We start from the raw sequence: 27,689 nt of genomic DNA, 5'->3' as shown, positions 1-27,689 counted from the left end.
CTACCCACCAATATTTTTATGGGTTTTGTTTTGTTGTTTTTCAAACGGTATTTTCAAATTCTGTTGTGAATAGAAACACAGACTAGAAACAGAGTATATCTTTCCTCTAAACTCTCCAAGATATTAATATGCAATTTCTTGTTATTTTAAGAAACTTACAATCTCAAAGAACTCAGAACCCACAGGCCTCCATTTTACATTATTGAGTTATGATGGAATAAATACTATTTTGAAGACCTATTTTTACTCTTAAAAGATTAACAGATCACTCATTGACTTTCTTGGACTAAACCAAAGGACTGACTTCTGGATTGTTTTAAATGGAAACATTTACGGAGTCTCTATTTTTTATAAAATGAGTTTCAAAAGATTAATATTGAAGAAAAGTTTGAACGCACCTTCAAAGGCAAACAAATTCCTTCTACTGGTAATGACACAGAAGCATAAACACTATATGACACTGAGGCATTAATACTCCATGACTGTACTAAGTATGTGCAGTCCCCAGTTCATATGTCCCTATATGAAATGTAACTCTTATTTACCCACAGAAGCCTCTGATACTACGCTTAGGAACCAGCAGAATTTACCTGTACTCAATGTGGAAGGATGGAGTGGACTTTGGCTACCCAAGATGTTCATTCTTGTGCTACGTTTCTACAGAGAAAATGAATTACCGTTAAATCCACACTAAAGCCTCAACAGAAGAGAATTAGTGCACATGCAATACAGATTTAATTTACAGGAAACTGGGGGCTGGGCAAGTTTAATGCAAGGATGAAAAAAAGAAATGCAACTTTGAAGGGGGCTAATCTACAAGCAGCAGCTCATTTCAGCTGGCTTAAAACACAAGCCAGATGTTAATGATGAAAGCTCAGTATCTAAAAATACAAAAAGGAAAGAAAAAAAAAAAGAAAAAAAGGAAAAAAAAGACAGAAAAAAGAAAATTCTGGTATGTTTCTGCTCAGGCAAAACACCAGGCACTCAGTAAATCAAGCAGTATTTCCCTCCCGTACATAAAGCACCAGCTAATGCTTCAGTAATGACTCCTATTCCCTAAGAGACGAGCATGTGGGAAAACTTGTACTGCAGCTGTCTGTCCACAAGACACTATAAACAAGTTACATCAGTTTTCATTGCAAGAGGTCCTGCCTCTTGTATATTCTGCAATTAAACTTACTGGGAGCAAGCCATTAGTCAGAGCCCCAGCCTCTTCCATGTGGGGAAGCATTTAATTTGACATATTCCTCCTCAGAGACTGGTTTTGCAAACTGGCAGTAAAGTTCTGGTGGGTCTGCTTTCCCCCTCAACTTTCCTCTGGACACTAGGGGGACAGAGAAGCAGTGGTAGAAGGTTGTTGTGAATGTGACAGTTTTGCTAAAGATGGATATTGACTTTCAGATCTGCATGCTTGCAGTGTGATTGCTTCAGGTCGGAGCTAAGCTATACTGTGACCAGCACTGCACTAACATCATAGCACACTCTGTGTTTTGGCTCTCAACAGACACTTACTAATTATAAAAATAGAAAAGAAGAGAAGATAGCTACCCTCCAAGCATGTCCTTCTTCCAAGGCAGCACTCTGTGCTTCAGCAGGATTTTCAATAACTCTTCCTATTTGCCCCGAAAAATCCATTGCTACTAGTGAGTTTTCAGATACACTTCTCTGAAAAGGAATTTTCACTTGTTTCAAAAAACAGGGAAAGAAAAAATCCAGCTTGAGAGTTTCATTTCAAAGTGTTTTGGTTTCAGAAGACTGTCCAAAGATATCCCTCAACAGCACAGAAAATACATCTCATTTTTTAATCCCTTGATTTGCAAACACAAAAATAGACTTTTTTTCTCTTTAGGCCGTAGGGGAGGGAGAGGATTGAAAGGCTGAGAATAGAATCCATATTGCTCAAGTTGCCCACTTGCCCTATTACCATACTCCAGTTATTTTCAGGGCCAGTTGGGATCCAAATACAGGATCCTCACTTTTAGATAGCTAACAAGTCAGCTCTTGGCCAAACATATTTTAGGAAATTCACGTGTTAGTTTTGCCAGACCTAAGCTGGCTTCTGCAGACAGCCAGATGTCTCTGTAATGTACATCTCAAAGTGCCTGACGTATCCAAGATTTTTCAATCATGTGGATCATGTAAGCCTAAGATAATGGAGAGCCAACCACATAAACTGTACTCACGCGAAACGTGAACTTTACATTGATTTGTTACACAATGCTGAATTTACATTTCTTAGCATAAAATTTTCCACTTTTAAAATGCAAAAGCAAATGTATCTTTTCCAACATCATACATTAATGAGGTCAATAAAGGTCATTACTTACTACTGGAGTGGAAAAGTGTGGAAGCATGGCTTTTCTCTGCTGGGGAATTCTGTAATTCTGATACAGTAGCATTCCATACTGCCAATAGACATGCAAGGTCATTAGTATTCAAATATATACCCTAAGTAAAAAACTGTAGTATTTCATAATACCTTACACTGGAACAAGGTGCCACCAGTTTATTATTTGCATGATCAGAAGCTGTCCCAAAGCAATTTGCATTGAGTGACAGTGATTGGTAGGTGGCAACAGAGCAGTAAATATGCACGAGTTTTATTTAAGACAGTGCTTTTACAACCCCGACTGAAACACACAGGTAATTTCTGCCACTCTTGGTTACCACCATGTTTTCCTCATAGAATACAAGCTTCCACTTGAGGTCAGAACACTTGTATTAACTCCCCCTCTTTTTAGCCTCTAGTAATGTGAACTTTAAGAAATGTCTGCCTAAGATGTTCAAAGTCGGTTTTCATAATGATAAAAAGTAAGAACCTTTCTAATTCACTAGCTCTTTTAATAAATTTCATCAAGAAATAACACTTTTGGTACTTTTCTATAAAAATAAGGCGACTGAATTCCAGTCATGCTCCTCGTTGAACATGATAAATTTTAGCAACACTAGTAACTAGCACGGTAGGAAAACACCTACTCAGTGCCTTCCCTAGAGGCACAGTGCTGAAGTATAGCAACATTACTTACTGAATGTTCTAACTGAAATGGTATAAATAATTTTGTAAACATGGTAATATATGACCATAGAAAGCTAAATCAGTAGGTATATAAAAAGGAGGGTCACAGCCACAGCCTTGGGGCACAGCCTTAATTCTCCCTGACTATACACCTTTAATCATCTTTCAGTGTTCCTCAAACTTTTTGTAACTAATGTTAACTGCCTCAGGGTGAATGTTCTATATACAGAAATTACTGCCATACAGTACCCTGTATGAGAGAGAGATTCTTCTGAACAGTCACAGCAAGATGCATGCCTACATATTTGGTAAGAACAGTTAATGCTGTACACTGTGGAAGTTTTTCCTTGCCATTCAGGAATATCAGTGCCTTGACCAGTGTATTCTTCAGAGGTGTCTTCAAGGTACAATTCACTACAATTTTCTGATCCTCTGTTTGAGCACATTCCCCACGTGCAAAATTTTGTGTAAGTAAGGAAAATAAAGGACAGCTGTGAAGAAGCACTGGGACTAAAACTCTTACCGTAACTGTTAGTGTGTATTAAACGTAAGTCAAGTCAAGTAACTGCAGAGTGGATTATGATAGCCAACAGAGGTATCAGCTCCACAGAAATTAAATATGCATCTTGTAACTGAGATTGCTTCTTGCATCCTGGCCCATACTATGGCTAGTGCACCTGCTGTGTAACAATTTCTGTACTGCAACACAGAATCTCTTATGATTAATAAATAAGGTAATACTTGGAGAGCATTCAAAGAGAGATGCTCCAGTTTGGAAGGTAACCACTTCATGCAGATGGAGAAGAGGCACTGTGTTTTCATACCCACAGGTCTAGGAGTCTGATTTGCCTTCCCTATGCTTACTGGGTTTTGCATGATGGACAGTTTGCATGGGGAGAGGAACAGGTAACTGTAGCAAACATCTGTTATGTTTTGAAGATAAACAAATGAGATAAACTATTTTGAAAGGGAGGGGGGAAATAAGCAGTGACCTCAGCAGCTGCAGGCAGCAGCCATGCCCTCATTTCCAAATCTGAAATTAGCTGTTTGCTACCCAGAGAGCCAAAGCTGACTAAGCTGAAAGTTCTCCATCCTACTTTGGTGGACATGTATATAGCATCAGGTGCCACAGTACCACTTTGCGCGTGCCTCTATTTTCTGTCACATTTTGTATGTTATGCTTTGGCACAAATTATTAGAGAGTTGGGTAACTGTGCAGAAGAAAGGTGAGACTTTCATGGGTAATGATATCTGTACATATTTATTATATATATTCCCTTTAATGTGAGCGACGATGTAGTAAGGTACAGAGAACACAGTAGTTTTTAAGGCAGCATCTTCAGAGAAAGATTTAAAGACAAACAAACCTAAAACTTCTGCACATTTCCCTATGAAGATCAGGAAGTTCCCTGCTTCAAAGAGTGCGTAAGTCAAGCCTCTTCTCAGTTCCTTCCACACTGATTTTGTTTCAAAAAATCTGTGAAGCCTCCTACCATATTATCAAGTAATCTCATTGTTTCCTCTCAGATATGAATAACTTTCGCCTAGAGACAGGGTTGCTTATTTTTGTTACTTTTTAAATAGAACCTTCATAAAAATGAAAAGACTTCAAAAGCACTAGACAGAGCTCTGTTCTAGTTAAAATAACCACTTACCACTTAGCAAAACATTTTCTTTAGCTTCATATAAACTTGCAAATACCTTGTTAAGCTGTTCTTTTGATTCACATATCATAAATTTGGCTCCAAAATGAAAATTATATTTGATTCATGTATGGAAGGAGTTGAGTTCAGTTCTGTGCTAAGCTTAGGAGGGACAGATCTACCAGGCATTTTGCTCTTAGCTGTGTCATTCTGGAGGCAGATGATGTTTAAAAACATACAGGTATCTTCTCATGAACAAAATAATGAATGTAACTTAACTATAAGTGTAGCTCTATTCTCATAGAAGAGATTAGGTACCTTGAGGAGTCGAAAGGCAGTCATCCAGCACGTCCTGCTTTGCTCATCTTCAGCACACAACAACCTCAGTTCCTTAGTTTCATTTCTCACTCTGTTGGGCTATAAAGCATTACAGGGAAGTCAGATACACTGAGCAGAAAACCAACACCACTGTCAGCTGACTGCAGAGTAAAGGCAGGTACAGTATTTGTCAGAACTGGCCAGAAAAAGCTCACATCACTCTGAATTAAAGCTCAGGAGAGGCTGAGCATGCTTTGAAAGAAATCACTTTCTCAGCTGGGTGCAGTAAGATCAATCTCTTATCTTAGTGCCTGCTTTGAAATACTCTGCAGCCTGGCAGCTTATCAGAACAAGGTTCTCATGCCATGTTAGAACCAGAACCAAGGCAGTTGTTCTTTGTTTGTTTATTTATTTATTTAGAACTGTGATAAGTTTTATGAGTCCCCATTTTGAGATGAAGAGCCAAAGTTTCTGTAACTGGAAGTCTGCTTCCATCAGCTCAGGATCCATCCCACAGCCAGTCTCTACTGAGGCAAAGCCATGTTGTCTAGCTCTGGAACGGCTGCCTAGGAAGCAGACTATTTCACTCGCTGCTGTCAATAAAACCAGCTCTCAGCCTTATTTTCTTCTCAGAAAATTACACGGAGCTTTGAAATACTTTCCAAACCTATCCATCAGCACAACAGTTTTTAAAATCCTCAAAGGCAACTGCTGATTGTGACAATCATCTTCTTTAAATAAAAACCTCTTGCCCACAGTAATGGCGCAATTACACCAGATCAGACCTTGGTCCTTTGTTGCTAAGTTTTGGTGCTTGCTGGCCAGAGAAACTTTTCTACTCAATTAGAGTAAATGAGGAAAAAAAAAAGGATTGCATCTGTGGGGTGAACCAAGGCCACCTCACAGGCACACCACGCTTCAGCACTGAGCTGATCTCGCACTGAAAATTTCCCAAGCCAAAGGAGCACCAGACAGAGTGTTAAAAGTGTCACATAAAATGATGGCAAGATTCATAGGACATGCCTGCCAAATGAAAGACGTTAAAGATCAAGTCCTCATGACAGAAATGCTTGCAGAGTTTTACATACAAATCCCATTTAGCTGGGGGCTGGGAGGACTCCAAGCTACCAACACCATCTTGAACTTTGGAAGAACTTAATGAGAAGAATTACCTTTATACAAAATCCAAACTCTGCAGGTGCATTGTACAACTTCTTGCCTGCTAACAACGAGAAGATATTGCTGTCTTCTAGGTCAGCCAGTAATTGCAAGTGTCTTGGCTCCTGGGGAAATAACGTGTTTTACGACAGGTAAGTGTAAGATTTTGGACCTTGCTACCACAAGCTCTGCACTCTCTGAAGACCAAGCTCCAACAGAGGGCAGTGTATGAACACTGTGCTCCTTTCTCAAGCCGCCTGAAGTGGACATAGCATGTGACCTTTTAAACACCAGCTTAGTAGCAAAAGGTGCTTTATGCTAGAAGCTGCCAAAATACTTATTTGAACATATCACATTAAAAATGGCATAGCCTATTAAATTGCTCCAGAGAAATCTGATAGTTAGATGATATAAAATATTGTTTAAGGTATCATTTAAACTAAATTCATGTGCTTAGAGAGAATGATTTCTCTTGCTAACTTTCTTAGCATAACTTCAGCAGCCACAATGATGTTGTCTAGCTAGTTTGGTTTTATTATGTAATAATGCTGTATAGCTATTTTCATGCATTGAGAGCCCAGGGCTTGATTGTCATTTGATCATGACTTGCTTATCCTTTTCTATGCGATAAAAAAAGGGAACACTGTGTGCAGATATTTAAAAACCAGCAAAAAATACCCACTGTAAAAGCAGAAAATACTTTTCACATGCTACTACTGTGCAATTTCTTTTTTAATCTTACCTTTGAAGTTCCTTTTGTAGAACAATAAAGTCCCGATCTCCTCAAACACACATACAATTTCTTCCATGATTTCCTACCCAGCTCCTTCACATGTAAGAAACCTTGAATTTCAGGGCAGCTACTGGAGTTTAAAAAGTTCTGTTGGAGAAGAAAATGTAAATGAGGCTCGTGTCCTATGGATGGATCATAAAACTGTCACTGTGCTTGCAGAACAGAGACGCAAATGGCAAATCACTTTGCTGACTTGGGGCAAATTATGCTTAAACTGACCAAGATGTTTATACTGATTTATGACCAAAATGGATATTCATGCTCCTCCTGTTGCATCTACCTAACTCCTCCTGCCGCTGACATCTTCCTGTTCTCTGTGTCAATACATAAATCTCCAAAAGGCCAACCATCTCTTTATCCCTATTCTTCTTGGCCTGAAGGGACACAAAGTACACTTATTAATTCCTAAAATAATACCTTGTCACAACAATTCTGGCAACTAGTCTGACTTGGAAACAGTGGCCAAGATCTGCAAATTTATCCTGAAGTTTTAGAATGGGAACAGCCTATTTCAGGATTTCCCATGTTAAAGTCTTATATATCATATGCACCTGACCCAAGAGATACGACAGACAACAGAGTATTTAACTCAAAGTGAAACATAGAGCAGTCAAATAAGTGTCAGCAACTATACCAGGCCTCAAGATCCAGAAGTATTTCAGTTCTTGACATAATTAGAGGGACCACATATGGAATCATCTGATTTGTGATACATCAAAGAAATGAAGAATTAACTATGGTTAGCGAACTGATGGATTACTCCCTTACTACACTGGGCCAGATTTTTAAATGAGAGCTTGCTTAGTATGTTAAATGTCAAACTTATAAATTAAATAGCAGAAAGAGAAATGCATAAACCTGGTTGGCGTAGGTGCTTCTGCAATTCTTCAAAAGTTTTATTTTGGTGTTATTTGGTGGACAATGCCCACAGGAAAGAAAACCGAAAATCAGTGCCCTGTGTCAGAATCCTTAGTTGCATTAAAACCTAGCCTATTTTCCCAGTCCTCCTCCCTCCCCATCTCAACAAAAGAGAGTCAGTACAATCTACAGTCATGCAAAGTGACAGAAATCAAGCTAAAATCAGTTATTTGTATGCATACTTTATCTATTTGTGCCTTCTGCTTTATAATTTGCCTGTTATTCATGGTACTGTCTTCCAGGCATCAGGGTGTTATATTCTTAACATAGTACTCTTTATAATAGACTGTTTTGATTTGGCCTCATGAGTTGAAAGTCTCCCACTTGAGGAGAAAACTAAAGTGAAAAAGATTTAGATTACAGGTTTTAGAACAGAGTGCTTAAATTGAGAGATTTAAGTGAACGAGTTACGGGTGAAAGACGTAGCCCACCCTTCAGCACCATCCTTGGAGGCCAAACAGCTGTGCCAAGACTGCAGTTCCTTCATGAGCAAGCAAGAAACTACCCAGCAACATCAAACCCTGTGTATAAACTCAGTCCACGTGCTACTGCCATGCAGATTACACAACTCTACCAACACATACATGTAAGATCCACACCCCTGTAATTTAACTTGTAGAGCTTTAAATGGGATTATTTTGCAAATACTACCTACAAATTTCCGTAATGACTTGGACTTACTTCTTAGGGAATTATTTTTCTATATAAAAGAGCAGGTAGTTGGCTGAACCATGAGGAAGTTGGTCCTTACTGCTAATTCTTGCCAGGCCCAAACATGGGACATAAGAAGAAAAACCAAAGGCTCTCACCATCTCAAAAGTATCTTCCAGTGTACACACACATTTTTACACCTTCTCCTGTGCTATGCTGTGGAGTATAGACAAGAACTTTTGCATTTATAGATACATATCTGCTGAGACTGTTCTAGGAACAACACTGGGTGGCCAAACCAGGTATCCACAGATGAATGAATATTAATGGAACAAGTATGTTTGAACATAGCTACGAATACTTTGTCCTTACAACTTACACATCAGTGTCGCTGGGTAAGATCTCTGTCAGGTATTTTCAGTATTAGTGCTATACACTAATGCACTACACTGGTCTTTCTCTAACCAGTTATTTCCAGACCTTTGAATTCTCCCTCCCCTTCTCTCAGCCTCTCCCCTCCAGCTCCAAAACTTTCTTTTTCCATATGGATAACTTACAGTACCTGCAACAGTTGTGACTGTGGGATACTGCCATTTGTTTGCTGGCACCAGGCAACCATTTGCTCTGGAAAGAAATTCTAGATACAAAAAAAAGAAGACAATTGGAAGTCACATTGTATTTCAACACTCTTACATTGAAAACATGGCATTTTCTTCCAGTCATTTATTTATTTAAACTATCACTCTTAACCCAATTTGGAGATCCCTGACACTGAAAATAATACTAGGGCTTTCAAGTGCAGCTCTTCCCTTCCTTCTGCTCACCAAACGCCCATGCAGACAGAATGTGGATTTTTAAAATATCTGATATGCAGCATTTTGTAAGTGCATTCCCATCACTTCCACTTCTGGTGAAGGCTTTCAGGGATCTCTAACAGCCTCTACTTTCTAGGAAAGGACAGGATGAATGGTGCTGCAGGTTGGATATGCAGTGACTCCTTGCTCATTGCATATTCTGCCACCAGATTTCTGGCCTTCCCTCTCCATCCAGAAAGGCTGTTTGGCGAACAAACTCTCTGTAATGCCACTTGCCATATGGAAGATGCAGAACAGGAGGAATAACAAGTTTTCTCTACCCTCACAGGGGTAAGCTGGATGCAAAAGCCTTAAAAGGAGTCTTAGGCAGGGATGCTGCACGATCTCCAGTATGGATATCTCTACCTCCAACAGCACTCTCCTTCTAGTCAAAATACAGTTTTTCAGTGCTGTATCTGCATGCCCCTAAAACCTGCTGAGTCCCTCAGAAGGTTCCAAACAAAGTGCCATTTGCAGACCTTAATTATGAAAAAGAGTTCATGTGTGACTGTGGCTTTCATTGGGTTGTTGAACAGTCAAGTTATGCTCAGAGCTTGAAACCCTTCAATCTGTCAAGAGAAGAGCCCTTTGCAAAATCTACCCCGTATGTTTGTTTTTCAACGTAACATAAGAGAGCCCAGTATTTTGTCTTGTAACGACAGGCCAGCATACATTCCATGAAATGAAATAATGAACATTATTTCATGTGAATGAGGACACGTGCAGTAATTAGGCTGTGTTGTATACCCTGCTTCATGTGCCACATTTGAGTAAACTCAAAGTGAGCATCTACTTCCTTTCTGCCATCCCACAAACACAGAAGCAAGCATTGTTTCAAACAGGTGCTTCTACAGAGCTTTCTGATTTCAGGCATTCAGTACAATATCTTATTCATACTGAATCTTTGCATGACAAAGGTCAGACAGTTTTCTTACTGCTACATCAATGACTTGACTTCAGATTTATTCTTCCAGTTCCCTTTTTCATTTGCTATGTTTTAAAATGCCTATGTAATTCAGCACAATAAATTTACTATACACATCAATTACATTAAGTCATTCTTGAAGTTTTTAAACATTATTTTAAGTATGAAGACATGCAGAAATGTCTGAAATAAAACAATGACTGATTATAACAAGATGAATCACAACTAAAAGGTTTCCAGTTTAGAACATTCATCACTCTTCAGGCAGTATTTCAGGCTTTAGGGCATAAAGAGAAGGGATGAAGAGGAACCACCCTTCTGCCAGGTAAGTTGCAAAATGAATTATGAAAGCTAACATTTACCAGGCTCTCTTGAGCAGAAACAGTGCCATATGGCAACAGCTAATGCAACGGATAGGGAGCCTTCACATTCTTACACTAAAAGAATGATTTATTCTCTGATTGCAGGAGCCTGGGACTGAATGCCAAGCATTCTGGGTTTTACTTCCATGCTCTGTTATTAATTAAAGTATACCGCATGAAGCCAGTGTGCTAGCTCCTATACCAAAATTTCTGCACAACACTCACATGTTCATAGGTTATCAAATGGGAAGATTGACACAAGTAAAAAATTACAAACACTCCCATGTACAGAAATGTTTCACACAGTAAGTTGAGGCACAGCCTCTGAAACAAACACTAGCAGATGACAAATGTACATGCAAGCACAAGTGCAAGGATGCAGCAACTGTGCATTAGTGTCTATGAAGACAGGAATAAATTTATCATCTGCAGTAACTTCAGCAATAAATCTTCATGTGACCTCATGTATCTTTTTTCTTCAAATACCTGACTGACCCAAAATTTGTTCTCACCTAAACTGCCTCTGGATTATCCTTCATCAGCTACCTAGAAGGGATGCACCAGCTGACATCAGTTCATGCCAACAACCAGTTTTAACTATTTAGATAAAATGTGAAAAGTAGTCCCCACATAAGCAGTTACACTGCAAGCAGTTTAGAATGACAATATTCAAAGAATCTTACAAATCCAGGAATAAGTATAGCTATGACATACAATACTTTTCAAACATGGATATACATGAGGACATAGAGAGGACAACTGTCATCAGAAAAGAAAGCAGAGAACACTAGTAAAGCACACCCATGGGTGAGACACTGTTCAACATGTATGACAATAAACTGGAAATGCCTTAAGTACTTTAGGGGTTACCCAGAAGGGGTTTTTTGAAAGTATTACTGTCAGCAGTTAAAAGGTTTGGATCCTGCACCCTGTGCGATCAATTTGCTTCAAATAAAGTAACTTTGAAGATAATGAGTAAACTGCACTTCTGATTGTTTTTCTTAAACCAACAGAGATTTCCCTGTCTTGGTCACCCTCCAACATAACAGCCATTTTGAAACAAGTAGATTTGGTAACTTGAGGGTTTTAGGCTGGGAGGAGGGTACATGGAACTTTAACATCGGTTAAAATTTCTTTGGAAGAAATTCTGTTTGTTGGTTGATTTTTGGTTTTTAGTAGATGTTTAAGATGTAGCAGGCCCAGCATTGTTACTGAGATCCATCCCTCTCTGTGGTGAAAACAAGGAAGTAATGAGACTCACCATGGGATTTTTAAAAAATTCATATTTTGCGTAATTCTTCCTGAATAAAAATTTACTTTCACTTCCCATTGTGGACTCAACTTGAACTATAAGCTCATGATCTTCCAAGCACCTCTCTGTGGAAAAAGAACATGATGTTAACACGCAGCCAACCAGCAGAAGCAGGGAGACTAACTTTCACAGAACAGAAGTAAAACAACCCAGTGTAATTCCATTGCCTTTTAAGAAGCTAGCAAAACACATTATAGCTTTCAAACCACGCTGCCATGAGGCGTTAAAAGGAACTAGGGCCTAAGTATTGCAAAGTTTATTGTTACATGGCAGTGTTCTTCCAAGACTTCCTACATCAGGGCTTCATAAGCACATGCTTTGAGAAAGGAAAGAACAGGACATAAGACTTTTTTGTGTGCAGTAGCTTAAACGATACACATGAGCCTCGTCTTGTGGTGCTGGCTATATGCTGTGGATCTGGAAAGGCAAATAGATTTAAGGGGGAAAAGTTGTGCAAAGGGCACCGTTAGGCCTTGAACTATCACAGAAATACAGTGTCCTATTTGATTACACTCTATAAAACCAGTTCATTTCAAGGTGAACTTCAGGCCTTTATTGTAGATGCTAGACAATGGGGTTCATTATGAAAGAGGTCACAGGATCTACTTTACAGGAATACTGACAGAGACAAATGTTTTGTACACATGACAGGGCAATTTTCTGCTCTAGATTTGGTTACAAGGTAACTCCCCATAACCACCACTGCCCTGGCCAAAAGAATGGCACATCGAAGCATGAACAGATAGCTTAACAAATCCAATTCACTGAAAGCAGTAACTCTAAAGAAGGCAACTGGGCTAAGTGTGTGCTATTTAATGAACTCATTATCTTGGCAAATCTTCAAAAGTTTCCGAGAAAATATTTAGGTGTTTTTCAAAAGCCTGAATAGTCAGTACTTTCACCCCTTATATAACAGTAAATAAAAAACAAGGGCAAACAAAAAATCACTTTTGCAAAGCCCTATCCAACATGCATGTGCCTTGCTGGCTCAAGCAGTTTGCAGAGTCCCTTTGCCACTTCGTGTTCCTGCATCCTCTCATTCCCACAGTTAGAAATGACCAGCTGCCACCCAGGTTCTCTTGGGGTGTTTGTTTGCGGCTAGAAAGCAAGCAGCCACTGGTACCTCAAAAAGTAGCAGGCTCCTGAATGTCACCTGAATTATTCAACTTTGCAGATTAATGTAAGTTCTCCGACTGAAAATTTAACCCATCTCTGAATGATCCCATTGTCTTTTACACCTGCATTTACATTGTCAGTCACCACCAGCTCATGATGACTTCAGCATTTAAATTGCATTTGCAACATCCAGCCTTGCTATGGATTGTGTTTCAAAGGTTTAACTGGGCTGCTGCTGCTTAACACATTAGCCAGAACAACACTTCTAAGGGGTAGTTATTTGACTAATGTATGTGACAATACTGCTTTTGTAGTAGTTAATTGAGAACATTTTGCACCACCTGAGCATTCATCTCCTAAACCTTCATGTTATCTAGGGGCTTCACAGGTGAAGTTTCAGGTATTGCTGCTGATCTGTTGCTACTGCCATGGTTTTAAGCAACTGGTTAAAGTCCAATCTCTTCTACCCTGTGATGAGGATGATGGGCCTAGGGGGGTGGAGGGCCTTTCCTTTTTTTAAATTATGCTTCCTCCAAAAAACATCTAATTATATTGGTATGAATCTTCACCACAGCATGAGCCCTGAAAGACCACGTGTGCTGAATCTGCCTGCTTCCATCACCGCACAAAGTTGCGGTCCTTGGTTTCCTAACGCACTAAAGATTGCTCACCTAAGGGCAAGTATAAACCACATCCTGCTCATTCTCTCCTAAGGAAATGCAGTACAGATGGACGTTTGTCTCTTTGTATTTTGATTGTTACTTTGTGTAAATATACCCAGTGCCTGTTTCTTAGATAACTCAGGCAACTGACCTAGATGTCCTTTTTTTACTAAATCAAGACCCTTGTGAGATTCCGTGGTGATACTCCTGATTTAATGTTTACATTTTTATTTTGATGGTGAAAGCCACCCTGAAGAAAAGGTGCAGCATTTCATAGCATGTGTATGTAAAGCAGAAGCTAGTCCTGGTCAGTTTGCTGCTTCTTCACAGAGGCTGTGCACTTGGGAAGTCCTTGGTAATTTGCACCTGGTCAGTACAAATGGGATGAACTGCCACTTGACACAGCAGCAACTTAACCTCAGCCCTGCTTTAAGATTCCTGCTACAAAACTAGAAGCATAGATGTCAGTCTATTAAGTTCAACAGGTCAGTCTATCTTCAAGTGGCATTGCCTGCTGAAGTGACCAGAAATGTCTCAGTTTATCTGACAGGCTTAAATCAGTCTTCTCTGCCTGCTTCCCAGAAGAACAGGACAGACTCTTCCATCCCCTCTCCCCAGAAAATTGCCCTGTATTATTGTATAAACTTCTACAGAAATATAAAGTGACACAAGATGGGAAAAGGAGCTGGATTCCATCGTGAACAACTTGCAGGCATGGCCCAAAATTCCCAATTAGAGAATCACTACAAATGACAGGTGGATTGATGTGTGAAATAGCCCACGCTGCTTTTGTATTTTAGCAAGTGCTCTATCTAACTGTTCCACTTTTAATTCACTCAGGTTAAGGCAAATCAAATTCAATGCACATGTAAGCAAGAAAATCTATGTACAAAACTATGCAGCAATTCTTTCCTCTAACTCTACATATACTTTACTTTCCTGGACAATCATGTACAGTCAATTCTGGAGCTGGAAAAATAAGGCCTATATGTAGGGATCCTTCCGGTGTCCAGACACATACTCTCATGACAGTCTGTCTTCATTATTATTTCTGTTAATGTCCAATAGAGGAATCTCAATTCCTATTCTAAATTATGGTAGTTAAGCATGGAGAAGTATATCGGGAGAATAGCACATTTTATGAACAGGTTAGGTGTATTCCTAGTTGCAAATGAAATGATGGCACCAATTCAAGAATCACAGACTGCTTAAATCTTGACCGCAAAATATTTTAAATACTAGTGGTACAGTGCAGGAGGAACCATTACACATGTTAAATCTAAGCAAGTCTGATGGTAGCTTGCCATAGCATTGCCTCCAGTGAGAACACAAATACTTATTGCTGTCCAATAGCTGTTTGAGGTTATTTGCAAGCACACATGTTATCTGGAATATGCTTGACTATGTGTGCAAAGTAAGCAATTAGGTGAAAGTATTTCTTTAAAAACTGGGACCTAGAAGATCACCACAATGATAAATATGCAGCTGGCTTCAAAAATTTGCTCTTGTCCTCAGTCTGCCCAACAGTAAAAAGATGAACTGCTTCTGCAAACTGAGCTCTTTTGGCAAGTAATATTAGGCAAGACTAGGGGGAAAAAAAGAGAGTGAACTCAATGAAGGAACTCGCCTTTTTTGGTGGGCTTCAAGATTACTGCCTACAGTATTAAGTCGGCAAGGATATTTTGAGTAAGAAATATTGTCTTCTGGAAACACAGAATTCTCACTGCTCTTAAACGATATTTCTTTCCACACTGCTAAGTATCTATTTGCCATTGTTTCACACTTACACTAGCAATCTTATTTCTACAGGGAAAAATATGGAACACCATACGTCTGGTAATAACTTTACCTAAAGGGTGAAGAAGTTACTACCTTGATCTGATAGTCTCAGGGATACAGAGAAGCATTTATGCTACTGAGAAGCTAGAAATAAGCAGCCGTGTAACAAAAAATTCAAACTGCAACCAAAACTGGGTGGATGCACAAAAGGTGGTATTTATAGTTTACTGGATATGTCACAGTGTATACAGCGACAACATCAAGAAACTGCATGTTGTCATATACTGTATATAGACTACATATACTATACACTATGTATAGTACATTTAGCGTATATATGCCAAGAAATTGGATGTTGTTGCCTCCTGTTAAATAAGCTCTTTTATTCCCTTTTCTATCCACATCCTTTCAAGTAGGTGAAATCTGTATCATTACATCTTTTTTGATGCTTTAAATACTTTTTTCTTTGTCCGTTCTCTTTAAACCCTCAAAGTCCGCATTACTTTCCACATGGATCTACTGCATGGCCCATGGAACACAGTTTGGTGGATGCTGAAGCCCCAACCTGCACACCCCATTTCTCTGGGACAGCCAGGGCCTCGCGTTGTGCTTCAGTGTGAAACAAGAGGTCCAAGGCAGGCAGGTCCCCATGTATATAAATGCAGCCCGATAAGTGTCTTGCTCTTTTCCCATCATTGTTAATTACAAAGTTATTTGTGTGTAAACAGAAGCTTTTGATTTCCTAATCAGCCTCCTGCCCGATTCATTCAGAGATGTCACACACCAGAGTTTGACAGCACAATTAGTCACCATGGAAGCTATTGTGATGTCACAAACACTGAATTGTGGCATCATTGAATGAATCTGGCAGGAGAAGGATGTTGGTTACAAAGGAGAAGGCTTCTGTTTACACAATACCTTGGTAATCAGCAATGATGGGAAAGAGAATATAGAAAAAAGAGAGCCTAGTAGTTTAATGAGCATTGGTAAAACTGAGAATCTGTAAAGGGTTTTAGAAGTGCATATGTGGCATATTAAACTACGGAGATAATGGTTCTGTAATTTATAACCTCATTCTTCACCTCGTCCTATGTCCTCAGACCTGAAAGTATATCACGGACACATACAACTGAGTGTTTCATGTTGATTTTGTAAGGTATTTCTATATTAGGAAAGATACCCAATAACGCCATTAAATCAGGATATCCTATGATTTTTATTTTCTCTTTTTTTTTTGAGTGCCATTCCACAGAGCTGTGAATTTATCTGCGTTTAACAGTACCAGTTTTGGGCATTACATCTCCAGCAAATTGTTTCCCCTTTTTTACTTGTGTGGTTCTGACTTACATTTTTAAACATAAACCCCTCTGTTAGCTACAGATAGCATTCACAGCTTCAGCGCTGGCGATCGCAGCTTATGATTTGTCTTCCTCTATTTTCTAGAAAAGAATTCCCCGTGAACTATATTGACTAATACTCCCAAACGCTACACTTTCTAAAGCGCTATTGTATGCTATGCAGAATTACAGATAGCGTATCTGAGCGATACGTGTTTGCAAGCTGCACAGCAGAACCCTGCAACTAATCAGTGCCACAAAATAACAGGAAAAGCAAGCCTGAATAACATGAGATCCTTTCAGGTACTGTAATTAAACCAATTCACGATGTTATTTAATTCCCCCCAGTTCTTCCTCTTGCTGCCTTCTTGGAACTGTAACCATGACACCTTAATTTCAATCAGGTGGAGGAGCCGCTGCCTGGAGAGCAGATGCCACTGCTAGTCCAGAAATTGCCCATGGATATTGCGGGTGGTACCAGCATTTTTTCCCCTGCCTCAAGTCAAGTTCAGCCAACCCCCTCCCCCAGCTCAGCACGTCTAGCTTTCATAAGCGTTACTGTAGGTATGCAAAGCTGAGTCTGCTCACCCAGGTCTCCCAGCTGGTGATGAGCTGAGCTGTTTCACAGGACTGGTACTCTAAGGATCAAGCTTCATTTGCCTAAGCTGTTTATTTGCAATAGCTTCAGACACAGCAAGGTAGCAACAGAGCACTGGTGTGAAGATTAGACAATTATTTTTCTTTTTTAAAATAAAAAAAAACAGGGAATGGGAAATCAGGGAAGGACTTAAAATGGCTTAAACGCTTAACACATGAAATTGTAATACACAAAAAGCACGTATGTGACTTCAGCTAATTGTACAAATAAAAGCAGTGGAAAGAAAAATGTTCAGCTGGAAGCACATTAATACGAATTACACATATTTTACGTTCCCAGGTAACCATGCCACCCCTTTGACCGTTCCCTACCTAATCCTAGATGAGGGTGATGCTCCACTAGAGTCCAGCTGTTATCATCCACACAATGACTTTTGTAAACGAGCAGCTGACAGAGGTCCCTGGCTGTCATGTCTGCTAGAATCTCGACCACTTTGCTTGTTCCATCTTCACTAAAGACTTTTACATCCTGCAACATAAAGGGTACACTTACAGATCAACAGCTCTGAACATCGGGAAACCACACAGCTACTGTAGAAAGGCATCCTCTCAGCGTGAGGGTTCCAAGCACCTTGGCAGCCAGGACAAACAACATGGATGATTCACTTTATGACACTTTCTCTCGATGCCCCCTTGCCCTGCTTCCCCTCCCCCCCTTCCCAACACCTCCCTGCGCTAGACAAAGATTCATCAGGGTTAACAGGACCGCATACACAGGGAGGAAAGTGAGAGAGCAGGTTCTGTGTAGAGCTGTGTAAGGTAAGCAAACGTGAAACAGTATCGAGAGAGTACTTGGGCAACAGTGGCCGAGAGAAATCACATCCAGTTAAACACACACAATTGTCTCTGTGGTCCCATCGGAGGCCTCCAAACATGTACAGAGGCGCAGGCCGAGACCCTGAAGATTAAAAATGGCTCTCTTGTTCCCCACTAACTTTTGATTGTTTCGCCCGGGGAGGTCCCACTCGCAGTTTGCCGGCGGATCAATTAGCTAGCACGGTCCACACGCATTTCTCTCCCTGCCCCGACTCCTCTTTTGATCCTAGCTTGAAAGTAGTTTGAAACCAAACGTGCATATGCTGCACATCCTAAATATTAATGGAGATGAGAGAACAAGTCAGGAACCCTCTCCCCACCTCCTGAATTATACAGATGCTTCCCTCTTTGCATTGTTCTGCTCAAGCAAGAGGCACTTGCCGCAAAATTATTTCTCTGGGCGAACACGCAGGTCCGAGATTTAAATCAACTCCACATTAGAAACGCTCTGCATCCTAGCAGGGGAATCTAACAAAAACCTAGATGGTAATTCGAGATGGAAAATCTTACCTCAACGGCACGTAAAAGGCAGCAGTCGGAAGAACAAGATGGCATTTTAAATAGAGGTTGCCTCTGGTGAGAGAGTTTGTTCTCTGCCTCCGCCAACCCTTGGTAGCCTGCGGCTGGGCGCCCGGGGTGCCGGCGGTGTCAGTGGGTGGCGGTGCCCTACCTGTCACGTAGCCCCTGCTATGGGGACTGTTTCTGGGGAGGGAAACAACTCTGCCAGAGCTCCACTCAAAGGGTTACACGCAATCTTTGCGGTAGTGAATCAAACCACACCGTGTAGACCAATCCTAGCCCTCCCTCCGACTGATGTAATCATTTCCCACACACTATCAGACTTCCAAATTATTCCCGCCCCCCCCAACCCCTCCCCAAAAAGAAGAAATTACAAAGGGAATTTGGGTTTTCTGTGACCACCCAGGGCCGTTCCAGACCCCTCCGCCAGCTCCCAAGTTCAAAGGCGGGGGGCGGGGATCCGGGGTCCACCGGCACCGGCACACGCGTGCTGCCCGCAGCCCGGCCTGGCAGCGGCTCATGGCATCTGCCCGCAACTTCGGCGCTTCAACTTCTCCTTCCGCGGACTCGGCTCCGCTCCGGGACCCGCGATGGCCGCGGGCGGCAGGCAGCGCCGCACCACCGCCGGCCGACCGACCGCCTGCTCTGCCTGCCCGCCCGGCCGTCTCCCCCCGCTCCCCCGGCTCCACACAAATTGAAGCCCAGTGAGGGAGGAGTTAAAGCCTCATCCAGCCCAAGTGACTCAAACTCGCGTTCAGGAAACGGCTTCATCTGACAGCAGGGATGAGCCAGCCCTTTCAGAAGTAGGCTCGGGAGAGGAAGGGGAGAAGAAAGAGTGAGGAAGGGGATCCCGGTTGCTGAGTCGCTGGGGAAAGCATGCACGCCGTACAGTGTTATAGCTGCACTCCCACTCCTGTCAACACTTCACCAAGTCAGAGGCATCCTCACACACACAGAAATCTGGACTGGGGGGGGGGGGGGGGGGGGGGCGTTAAAGGGGGTGCTGTGGTGTACGTGTGCCTCCGTTTCTTGCCCTGTGAACAAGTCTCTCTGCAGTGAGCGCCCATTTCACGGGTAGCGGTGCGGCACATCCATGCTCCAGCCGTCCTGCCACAGTGCCTGTGGGACAGGGGCATGATCGAGCGCCCGAGGGACACCCTGAAAGAACACTGGCGTGCAATAGGGGAGCACGGCTCTCGCGTTCCTCCCCGGACGCGCTGGCACACTGAAAAGCCAGTATTCAGCAAGACAGAAAGTTGCCTTTGTGTTTGGTTTGCTTTCAGTGGGGAGCAGGGTGGGACTTGGAATTTTTTTTCTTCTATTTCTTACTGCAGTCAGATAGGACAGGAGTGACACAACCAAAAGGTGGTGTCGAAAGAACTCCTTTCTCCTTTTGGTTTTACTCTGTGCACATAACCACACTTTCTGTATTGAAACAGGACTGTTTCAGATGGATTTCCTGCCTCAGGAACCAACCTGGTGACATCATTCATTCATTCATTCCTTAGTTGCCAAGAAGCACAGCCCTGTGCTTCACAGGGAAGCCTGCATCAGGCATACGCAGTGGAATTGCCACTTCTTCAACACCTGGAGCGCACACAACCCCCTCCCCCCCTGTGGTTTTGCTGGGAATACGGCAGTGCAACAGGACAGGGTGCACCTGATCCTTGTCCCTGACAAGTCCTGCTAGAGAGGGAAAGCTGTTGTGCTGAGGGTGCCTCTCAAGTCCTTGCAGGTGGAAAAGAGAGAACTGTGAGACAACCACCACACTTCTCCCTGCTCCCAAGCATGGAAAGACTTAATGAAGTATGGCCGCTGGAAGAAAGCTGCAGCTGTCTTCAATGCACATTCATGCTGTGCTCTCTCAGTATGAAGCGAAGGGTCACGGGTACATGTCCCACCACCCTCCTGCTCCTTGCCCAGGAGCCAGCTATCCTTGAAGGACAATAGTATCCCCAACCAGGTTCAGGATACACAGCAGCTGTTGTTTGTCGTGTCATTCTGCTGCGATGCCACGTTCTTCTTCAAGTACATCCATTTGCAGGGCCAGTCAGGAGTGGGGGTTTTTAATGACACCTTTTAAAGCCCAGGGACTGAGCTGCAGTGGGTGGACAGTGTGAACGCAGAAATGAGCAAGTTAACTTCACTGACTATTAATAGTGCCGTGTTTGCTATCAAGGACAGTGCAAAGCCGCGTATCACCACTGACATCATGGATATAAGAGACTGCATCAGGAGGGGATGTAATGGCCTGAGCTGAACCCTGCCCTAGAGGACAGAAGAGAGACAGAAGTGAGATGAAACCCCATGCCTCTGCAGAGACAAGACTGCAACACTCCCCAAGAGGCTCATGTGAAAGGTAAGGGGATTTTATGCCCCCGCACAATGCTGCAGAGCATGACGTATAATCACAAATAAGAAACCAGCTCAACGACAAAGCTCCAGCTCAAACTTGCTCCCATGACAAAAGAGGCAGATAACAATATTCCTGTATCACAGAGAGGACTTAACTTAAAGTCAGTGGTCAAATCTAACCCTCTCACATTTTCTATCCTTCCCCCCCCTTCCCCTCTTTTTTTTTTCAAGGAAGCCCTTTGAGATGTTAAGGGCTCCCTATTCAAATTTTTTTCCAGCAGAAACACTGTTTTGCTTGCAAAATTGATTTGGGGCTTATTATCTACAGAGGAAAACGAAGAAGAATTAATTCTGAATAAAATACTGTAATAATGAAAACACTTAGCCTGAAGAGAGGTTCAGAAAGTTAGTCTGACACTTTTGCCCTGCATCCCTCCAAGAAATGCAGTGAAATGCAACAGCAGACTGCCTGCAACAGTGATTTACAAAAGGCCCTAATTACGTCAGCAGCACAAGGCACCTTCTATTCAAAATTAAGGTTAAGAATGCTAAGCCAACCAGAGCACTATATTGGCTGAACATTCAGTGCTTTACAGTGCAAAGGAGCAGATAACAGACTGCACCATTGTTCTGTGAAGAATTCTTCCCCCAAGCTTTTTTTTTTTTCTTGTCTTTTCCCTTTTTGAAAGACAGAAAGACTTAAAAATTAAAAATTTAAAAGAACATTAATATTCATCACTTCAGTGGTTTCATATAATGGGTCGTGTATCTTGAGTACCCTCATGGCTGTTTCATCTTCCAGCCTCAGTTCCTCAACCTCACTGCAGTATTTTGTGTGCATCAAGTAACACAAGCACTATTAGGAATGAGGACAAAAAAAAAAAAAAAGCCTCCGAGCCGTGTCACAGTCACATTACTACTTCTCCACTTCTCTCTTTGTGCTATTTTTTTCCTTTTTCTGCAAAAGGAAACCTATGACCACATAAAATTATAATAAAAAATCATGCTTTTAAAAGGACATTATGCTAAAAATCTTCAGCATCAAACAGATCTAAATTTGCATTCTGCAATCTCAAATTAATCATAGTGTAATCTATATCAGGGCAAACCATCCTTTATTATCCTGGATTATGGCTCCAAACTAAGTACAAGGAGAGAGTAGCAGGTATCAGAAGGCCCTCTGACTGAAATCTGATAGATAAAAGGTTTCAGTACTGTACTTTTTCAAGAGTTTCCCTTTGTAACAGATGAAGATCAGAGACATCACAGAAAGGCATTAAAATACATTGAAGAATCATTACCAGGAGGTGCACAAACTGAAAATCAGTCCCGCAAGTTTTGACTTTCATCACCCAGTTTCATTCATCAAGATTGTTCAGACATAAGAGCCATACCATCACTGAGGCAAAGAGAAAGAAAACTGAATTGAAATGCATGTACTTTGTGCAAGAAGGAGGGAATTACTGCAGAAAGGCACCTATGTACCAAGAAAGTACTCTCTGTTTCCACTGGAACCTTCTTTGGATGAGATCATTTTCCCAAAAGCCTTTTATACTCAAAGCTTATGGGCTCACAAGAACAAAGTCAGAGTCACTAGAAGAATGGAGAAGCTTTAAATTGGGATCAGTCAACTCAAAGCTGCTCAAGACTCAAGCTCTGCATGCAGGTTAGCAGTGAACTGCTATATGCCTAGTTGAAGGAGTAATAAAATAGAAAGGGTTTGCCTCCTTCCAGAGGTTGCAAACCTCTGATAAAGAAAAGCCTCTAAGTGTCTAAGCACACTCTACACACACCTGACTGGCAAGCAACTCCCTCAACCACATCTATGCACAAGAGCACCAGCCATTCTCCCCCTTACCTGCCCAGCAGCATTAAGGCAGCTTTCTAAGACATGGGAATTTCAAGTGCTGCAATGAAGTTAATATATAGGTCAACACAAGGCTCTTTTTGCCTCCGTTGCATAGCTTGTGCTGGAAAAAAGCCCTTCAGACAAACAACAATACATTGCAGATATAATCACTTATATACAAGGCATCAGATAGTATTTTCTTATAAAACAAAACCAACTATGAGTTATTTGATCACTTCTTTTTTCCCTCCATATAAACATAAAACCCTCGATGAAATGCTGAGGTTAAGGTTCTCATAGCAACATTAACTCTCTCCTCTGGCATATACTATATTTAGGTACACTTTAAAAGCCCATGAACAACAAAGGAGAACAACTGTTATAAGATCAAGACCTTAGTCTTTGACTTTCATGTTCAGAACAGCAACCTTGGTGAAAAAAAATCCCAACACAAAAAACATAAAACCCATTTCTGAGAGTCAGAGAAAGCACTTGACTTAAAAGGGAGTCACGGAGTCACAGTATCATCATATGTTCAGTGGTCATTAAACACCAATACTGAAGTCATGAACTCTGTGAGGGTCATACCAGACAGGTTTTGGGAATCACAGCAGCGTGGCCAGGGAAGAACAGGTCAGGATTAGCATCAGGTTCACTTCAGCAGCTGTATTTGGAGGGCTAGTGCTGCCGAACCTCTCACATATGAACACCCAGGCCCACGTTCACCCCAGGTAATATTAGAGAGTTAAATTCCTTCTGAAGCTAAGGGAGAGAAACGGAGTAACTTAAGATCTAAAGAACATGACAAAGGCATCTGTGTCCCTCTGCTAGCTGCAGAGAGAATCTAGGCTCCTGACTCTGGACTTCAGCTGGATGCCATAAGCTATACTGGCTGAATTCAAGCCATGGTGTCTAATCAAGCAAACATGTCTCCGCACTAATGGCATAACTATTATTGTAGTTTAAATCCAGCCAGCAGCTAAGCCCCACAGCTGCTCCCTCACTCCCTCCAGGTGGGAGAGAAGAGAGAATCAGAAGAATAAAAGTGAGAAAACTCATGGGTTGAGATAAACACAGTTCAATAGGTAAAGCAAAAGCTGCGCATGCAAGCAAAGCAAAACGGGATTCATTCACCACTTCCCATGGGCAGGCAGGTGTTCAGCCATACGCAGGAAAGCAGGGCTCCATCACATGTTAACAGTTATCTGGGAAGACAAACACCATCACTCTGAATGTCTTCCCGTCCTTCTTACCCCAGCCTTATATGCTGAACATGACATCATGTGGTATGGAATATCCCTTTGCTCAGTTGGGGTCAAGCTCCCAGCTCCTTGTACACCCCCAGCCTGCTTGCTGGTGCAGTGGGGTGAAGTGCAGAAAAGGCCTTGACTCTGTCCAAGCACTGTTCAGCAACAGCTAAAACATCCCTGAATTATCAACTCTTGTTTCCAGCACAAATAGAGAACACATCTCCTTACTAGCTACTATGAACAAAATTAACTCTATCCCAGCCCAAACCAGCACACCACACACTGCAACTGTTGACATATGAGCTAAAAAAAAAATAAATAAGCAAAGTCTATGATGCTGTATATACAAAAAGCATATTTAAAGGAACATACAAAATGAACAAATTTAGGGCGCTATTAAAAGTTTAAAAGCTGAATTTTGTAAAAGCAAGGTAAAGGTTTTCTTCCTGTCACTGAAAACTATGTGCGAAAATGGCTATTTGTTATGGACCCACTGGATGAAATCTATACTCATTATTTGTTTCTGTCTTCTCAAAACTTGAAGTATTAATGCCCTCTGTACAGGCCTAGGTTTGCATCAAAGGTTCTTCAAAAATCCCAGCTGTTTATATACAAAGGTGTGAACTGTGCAATGTACTTTTAAGAAAACAGTGTACAGAGCATGTTTTCAAGACATGCATGAACAAAAGATTTATTCCAACACGTGCTCACATACTTAGAGACCAAAGGTTTGGAAACTGTAAGTTGCTACCCTATAATTTCCCTATTTTACAACTAAATAGCAGAATGCACTTGGAAGTGATACATGCCTACATAAAAACAACAAACCCAGTTTGTGCCATTGCCCCTAAAAGCTGCTTCACTTTTTCCCAGTTTGGTTTAATGCTCACATGCTCAGACAAATCATTTGACCCGTTTGACATTTTCACATCTTCCCACTCAATTCCTCATTTTTAGGTAAAAGCAAGAAGAAAGACTAATTTTCAATCCTTTTAAGAGTAACAATAGGCCTTTGTGAATTTTGCTGGAGCTTCTCGGTATTTGCAGGATGCCTGAAGAGAGAAAGCTTGGGAAGCAGTTTGGATAGGCTTTGACAGTACCAGTCCACAGTGGGAAGGCAGCCTGGCAACAGCGAAGTCACCCAGACCCGAACCTGGGGTCGAGACTCTTCCTGTGGTCACAGCACCGTCAGTTGACGTTTTCTCCCTCATATGCATCTTCTGCCCTCCAGCATTTCCCATTAGTTTTGATTATAAACCTGTAAATGTGCTCCTGTCTCTCCACACAGCTCCTCCCATCAGCAACTGCTTTTCATGCAAAAACCCTTTCTGGTTTTGAGATCCTTTATGTACTGAAAAAAAAGATAGTTACAGGCACTGTTACACTCCTTTAATTATGTAATGAAAGACATTAAGTGATGTTGCTGGCATTAACCTTTATCTTTCATATATTTTATTGTGCAATTTATCCCTAGATGGTTTGCAGTCTTCCTCAGCTGTGCTAACAGACTGCATTATTTACTGTCTGAATTTGCTCCAAGAGAAAGGTTTAGTAGAAAAGTTCTTGCAAACACAATTTAAGTCACTAACAAGACTAGAAAGGGTAATACAAAGAAAACCCATAATAATTTCTTGATTAAAATTCTTAAGTAACCAAGCTAGTTACTGAGTATTTTAAATTGGTTTGCCATTATAAATTACTCTGTAGAAAAGGAATTATTACCACATCTTCCTTACTGCACAGGCTAACAACCACAAGAACCACATTAATTTGAAGCTTGGCAGACAGCACAACAAGGCTCCAGGGAGCAGCTTCCCATAGGATTTAGAAAAACAGTGCAGGTCCCAAAGGCTTGGATGGCTCCTTCTTTCCCAGTAACACACTGTGAGAACTGCTGCTGAGGTACTTGTCACCTGAGTGCCCAGGCCACCCTGTGAGCCAGAAAGCCATTTCAGCATAGGGTCCAGCAATGTACTACTAGCTTCTTGCTTTGATTTATTGTTGTCCAAACACAACTTCCACAAAATTCCCCTTTCCTTGCGTGCTTTTCTGAAGGGAAAGGAGCTCTTGCAGAGCAGATCACAGGAACACCAATAAGTGTTGTATATACAGATAGACTCGGCTCCAGCCCTCCATTTGCATGCACTGGTCCAGCCACAATTATTATTAGGAAAGGGATCAGAGACCACTTTTGAAGATGTCTTTGGAAACTGAGGATTAGTATCTGAAAATATTTGCATTTTTAATGCATGGGAAAACCTTTGGGTCAGTTACAGTCTCCTTTCTGATACAATGGGGCCTTGGGATTTTGACAGTGGTTGATGTAATAACAGGAGGCGAGTAAAACAACAAAGCAGCCCCACAATCGGGGACAACGCCAAATAAGCTAAATTTGGAATGTCCAGACATGACAAAACAAACACATTATTTTAAGAACTGGTAGTTATGAAATTTATCTTGAACAACTGCAATCCAATTTACCTAGTCCATCACCAAAGGAATCTAAGCAAGCACAAGATGCACAGCTGGACAGAAATTACAAACTTAGAAGGGAACGCAGAGGAAGACAAAGATAGACCCTCTTCCCACTCCTGTCTCTTCCTCCCTCCTCCCCAGAAAAGTAATCACAAAAAATGAGAAAGGCGAGGATTTAAGGATTTGTGAGTTTGTTCCCTGGTGCTTGCAAGCACAGAGTTCCTCAGGTTTTTCTCTGCAGCCCTGAAGGCTAAAATAAATTAAAGAAATTAATGAGAACAAGTTCTTAGCTGAAGCCCCAGCTCCTGGATCTGACAAGCCCTGCCAGAATTGACAACGGCAGGAGAAAAAGAGTTTTCATGACACATACAGAGGTGCACTAGATTAAAAAAATGTCAATTATCTCTCGTTACAAGAGTCCCTTTATTCCCCTCCACATCCAGATGAACCAACGGTGACATCCCAGACCAGGCAGTTACACCAAAGCTGCTGGGAGACAGGGGAAAGCTGGAAAGCAAAACTAAAAATGAAACATCAAAAAAAAAACCAAACATCTCTGAACTCAACCTGTGTAGCTTGATTAGAAAAGGATCAAATATGGTATATCATATGGGGACACAATACAGGGCTACAACCAATCAAAGTGTGAAAACGTGAAGATGAGAGCAACGGGCAATGAAAAGGTAATGGAAGCTAATGTAAAAAAGGGCAAAACACAGATAAAGACTCCTAATGAAGACTGCTATAGCCTCACAGGCTCTCCAGGAATAATGACCATTTAATGATGGGAATCTGAAGTATAAATACATTATGAAAACTCACAACCTAACAGCCTCCATGTACTGAAAATCCCCAAAATCTCAAACACACCTTGGAAATGTAAATTTCCAGCAGCACTCCAATAGCATCAGTCACAACCCAGTA

General features: G+C 41.4%; 1 protein-coding gene across 7 annotated transcripts in view; it reads right to left on the bottom strand.

Moving 5' to 3' along the window:
* Window positions 1–27,689, bottom strand: part of GRB10 (growth factor receptor bound protein 10) — a 147,272-nt gene that overhangs the window by 7,134 nt on the left and 112,449 nt on the right. For all 7 annotated transcript variants that reach the window (XR_009742643.1, XM_061449153.1, XM_061449152.1 and 4 more), the window contains 9 exons: window positions 17,814–17,970; window positions 11,900–12,015; window positions 9,060–9,134; window positions 6,878–7,015; window positions 6,150–6,260; window positions 4,978–5,076; window positions 2,328–2,405; window positions 1,549–1,665; window positions 591–657 (listed from right to left, as the gene is read on the bottom strand). Coding sequence is in view for 6 of the 7 variants with exons in the window: in XM_061449153.1 (XP_061305137.1) it covers window positions 591–657; window positions 1,549–1,665; window positions 2,328–2,405; window positions 4,978–5,076; window positions 6,150–6,260; window positions 6,878–7,015; window positions 9,060–9,134; window positions 11,900–12,015; window positions 17,814–17,970 (958 nt within the window). In the remaining variant the exon portion in view is untranslated. The remainder of the gene's footprint in view (window positions 1–590; window positions 658–1,548; window positions 1,666–2,327; window positions 2,406–4,977; window positions 5,077–6,149; window positions 6,261–6,877; window positions 7,016–9,059; window positions 9,135–11,899; window positions 12,016–17,813; window positions 17,971–27,689) is intronic.

Source organism: Pezoporus flaviventris, unplaced genomic scaffold, assembly GCF_033815535.1.
Source record: "Pezoporus flaviventris isolate CSIRO_AGI_PZ_B2104156 unplaced genomic scaffold, CSIRO_AGI_Pfla_v1 ptg000007l, whole genome shotgun sequence".
Lineage (NCBI taxonomy): Eukaryota > Metazoa > Chordata > Aves > Psittaciformes > Psittacidae > Pezoporus > Pezoporus flaviventris.
This window is presented reverse-complemented; position numbering and strand designations above follow the sequence as displayed.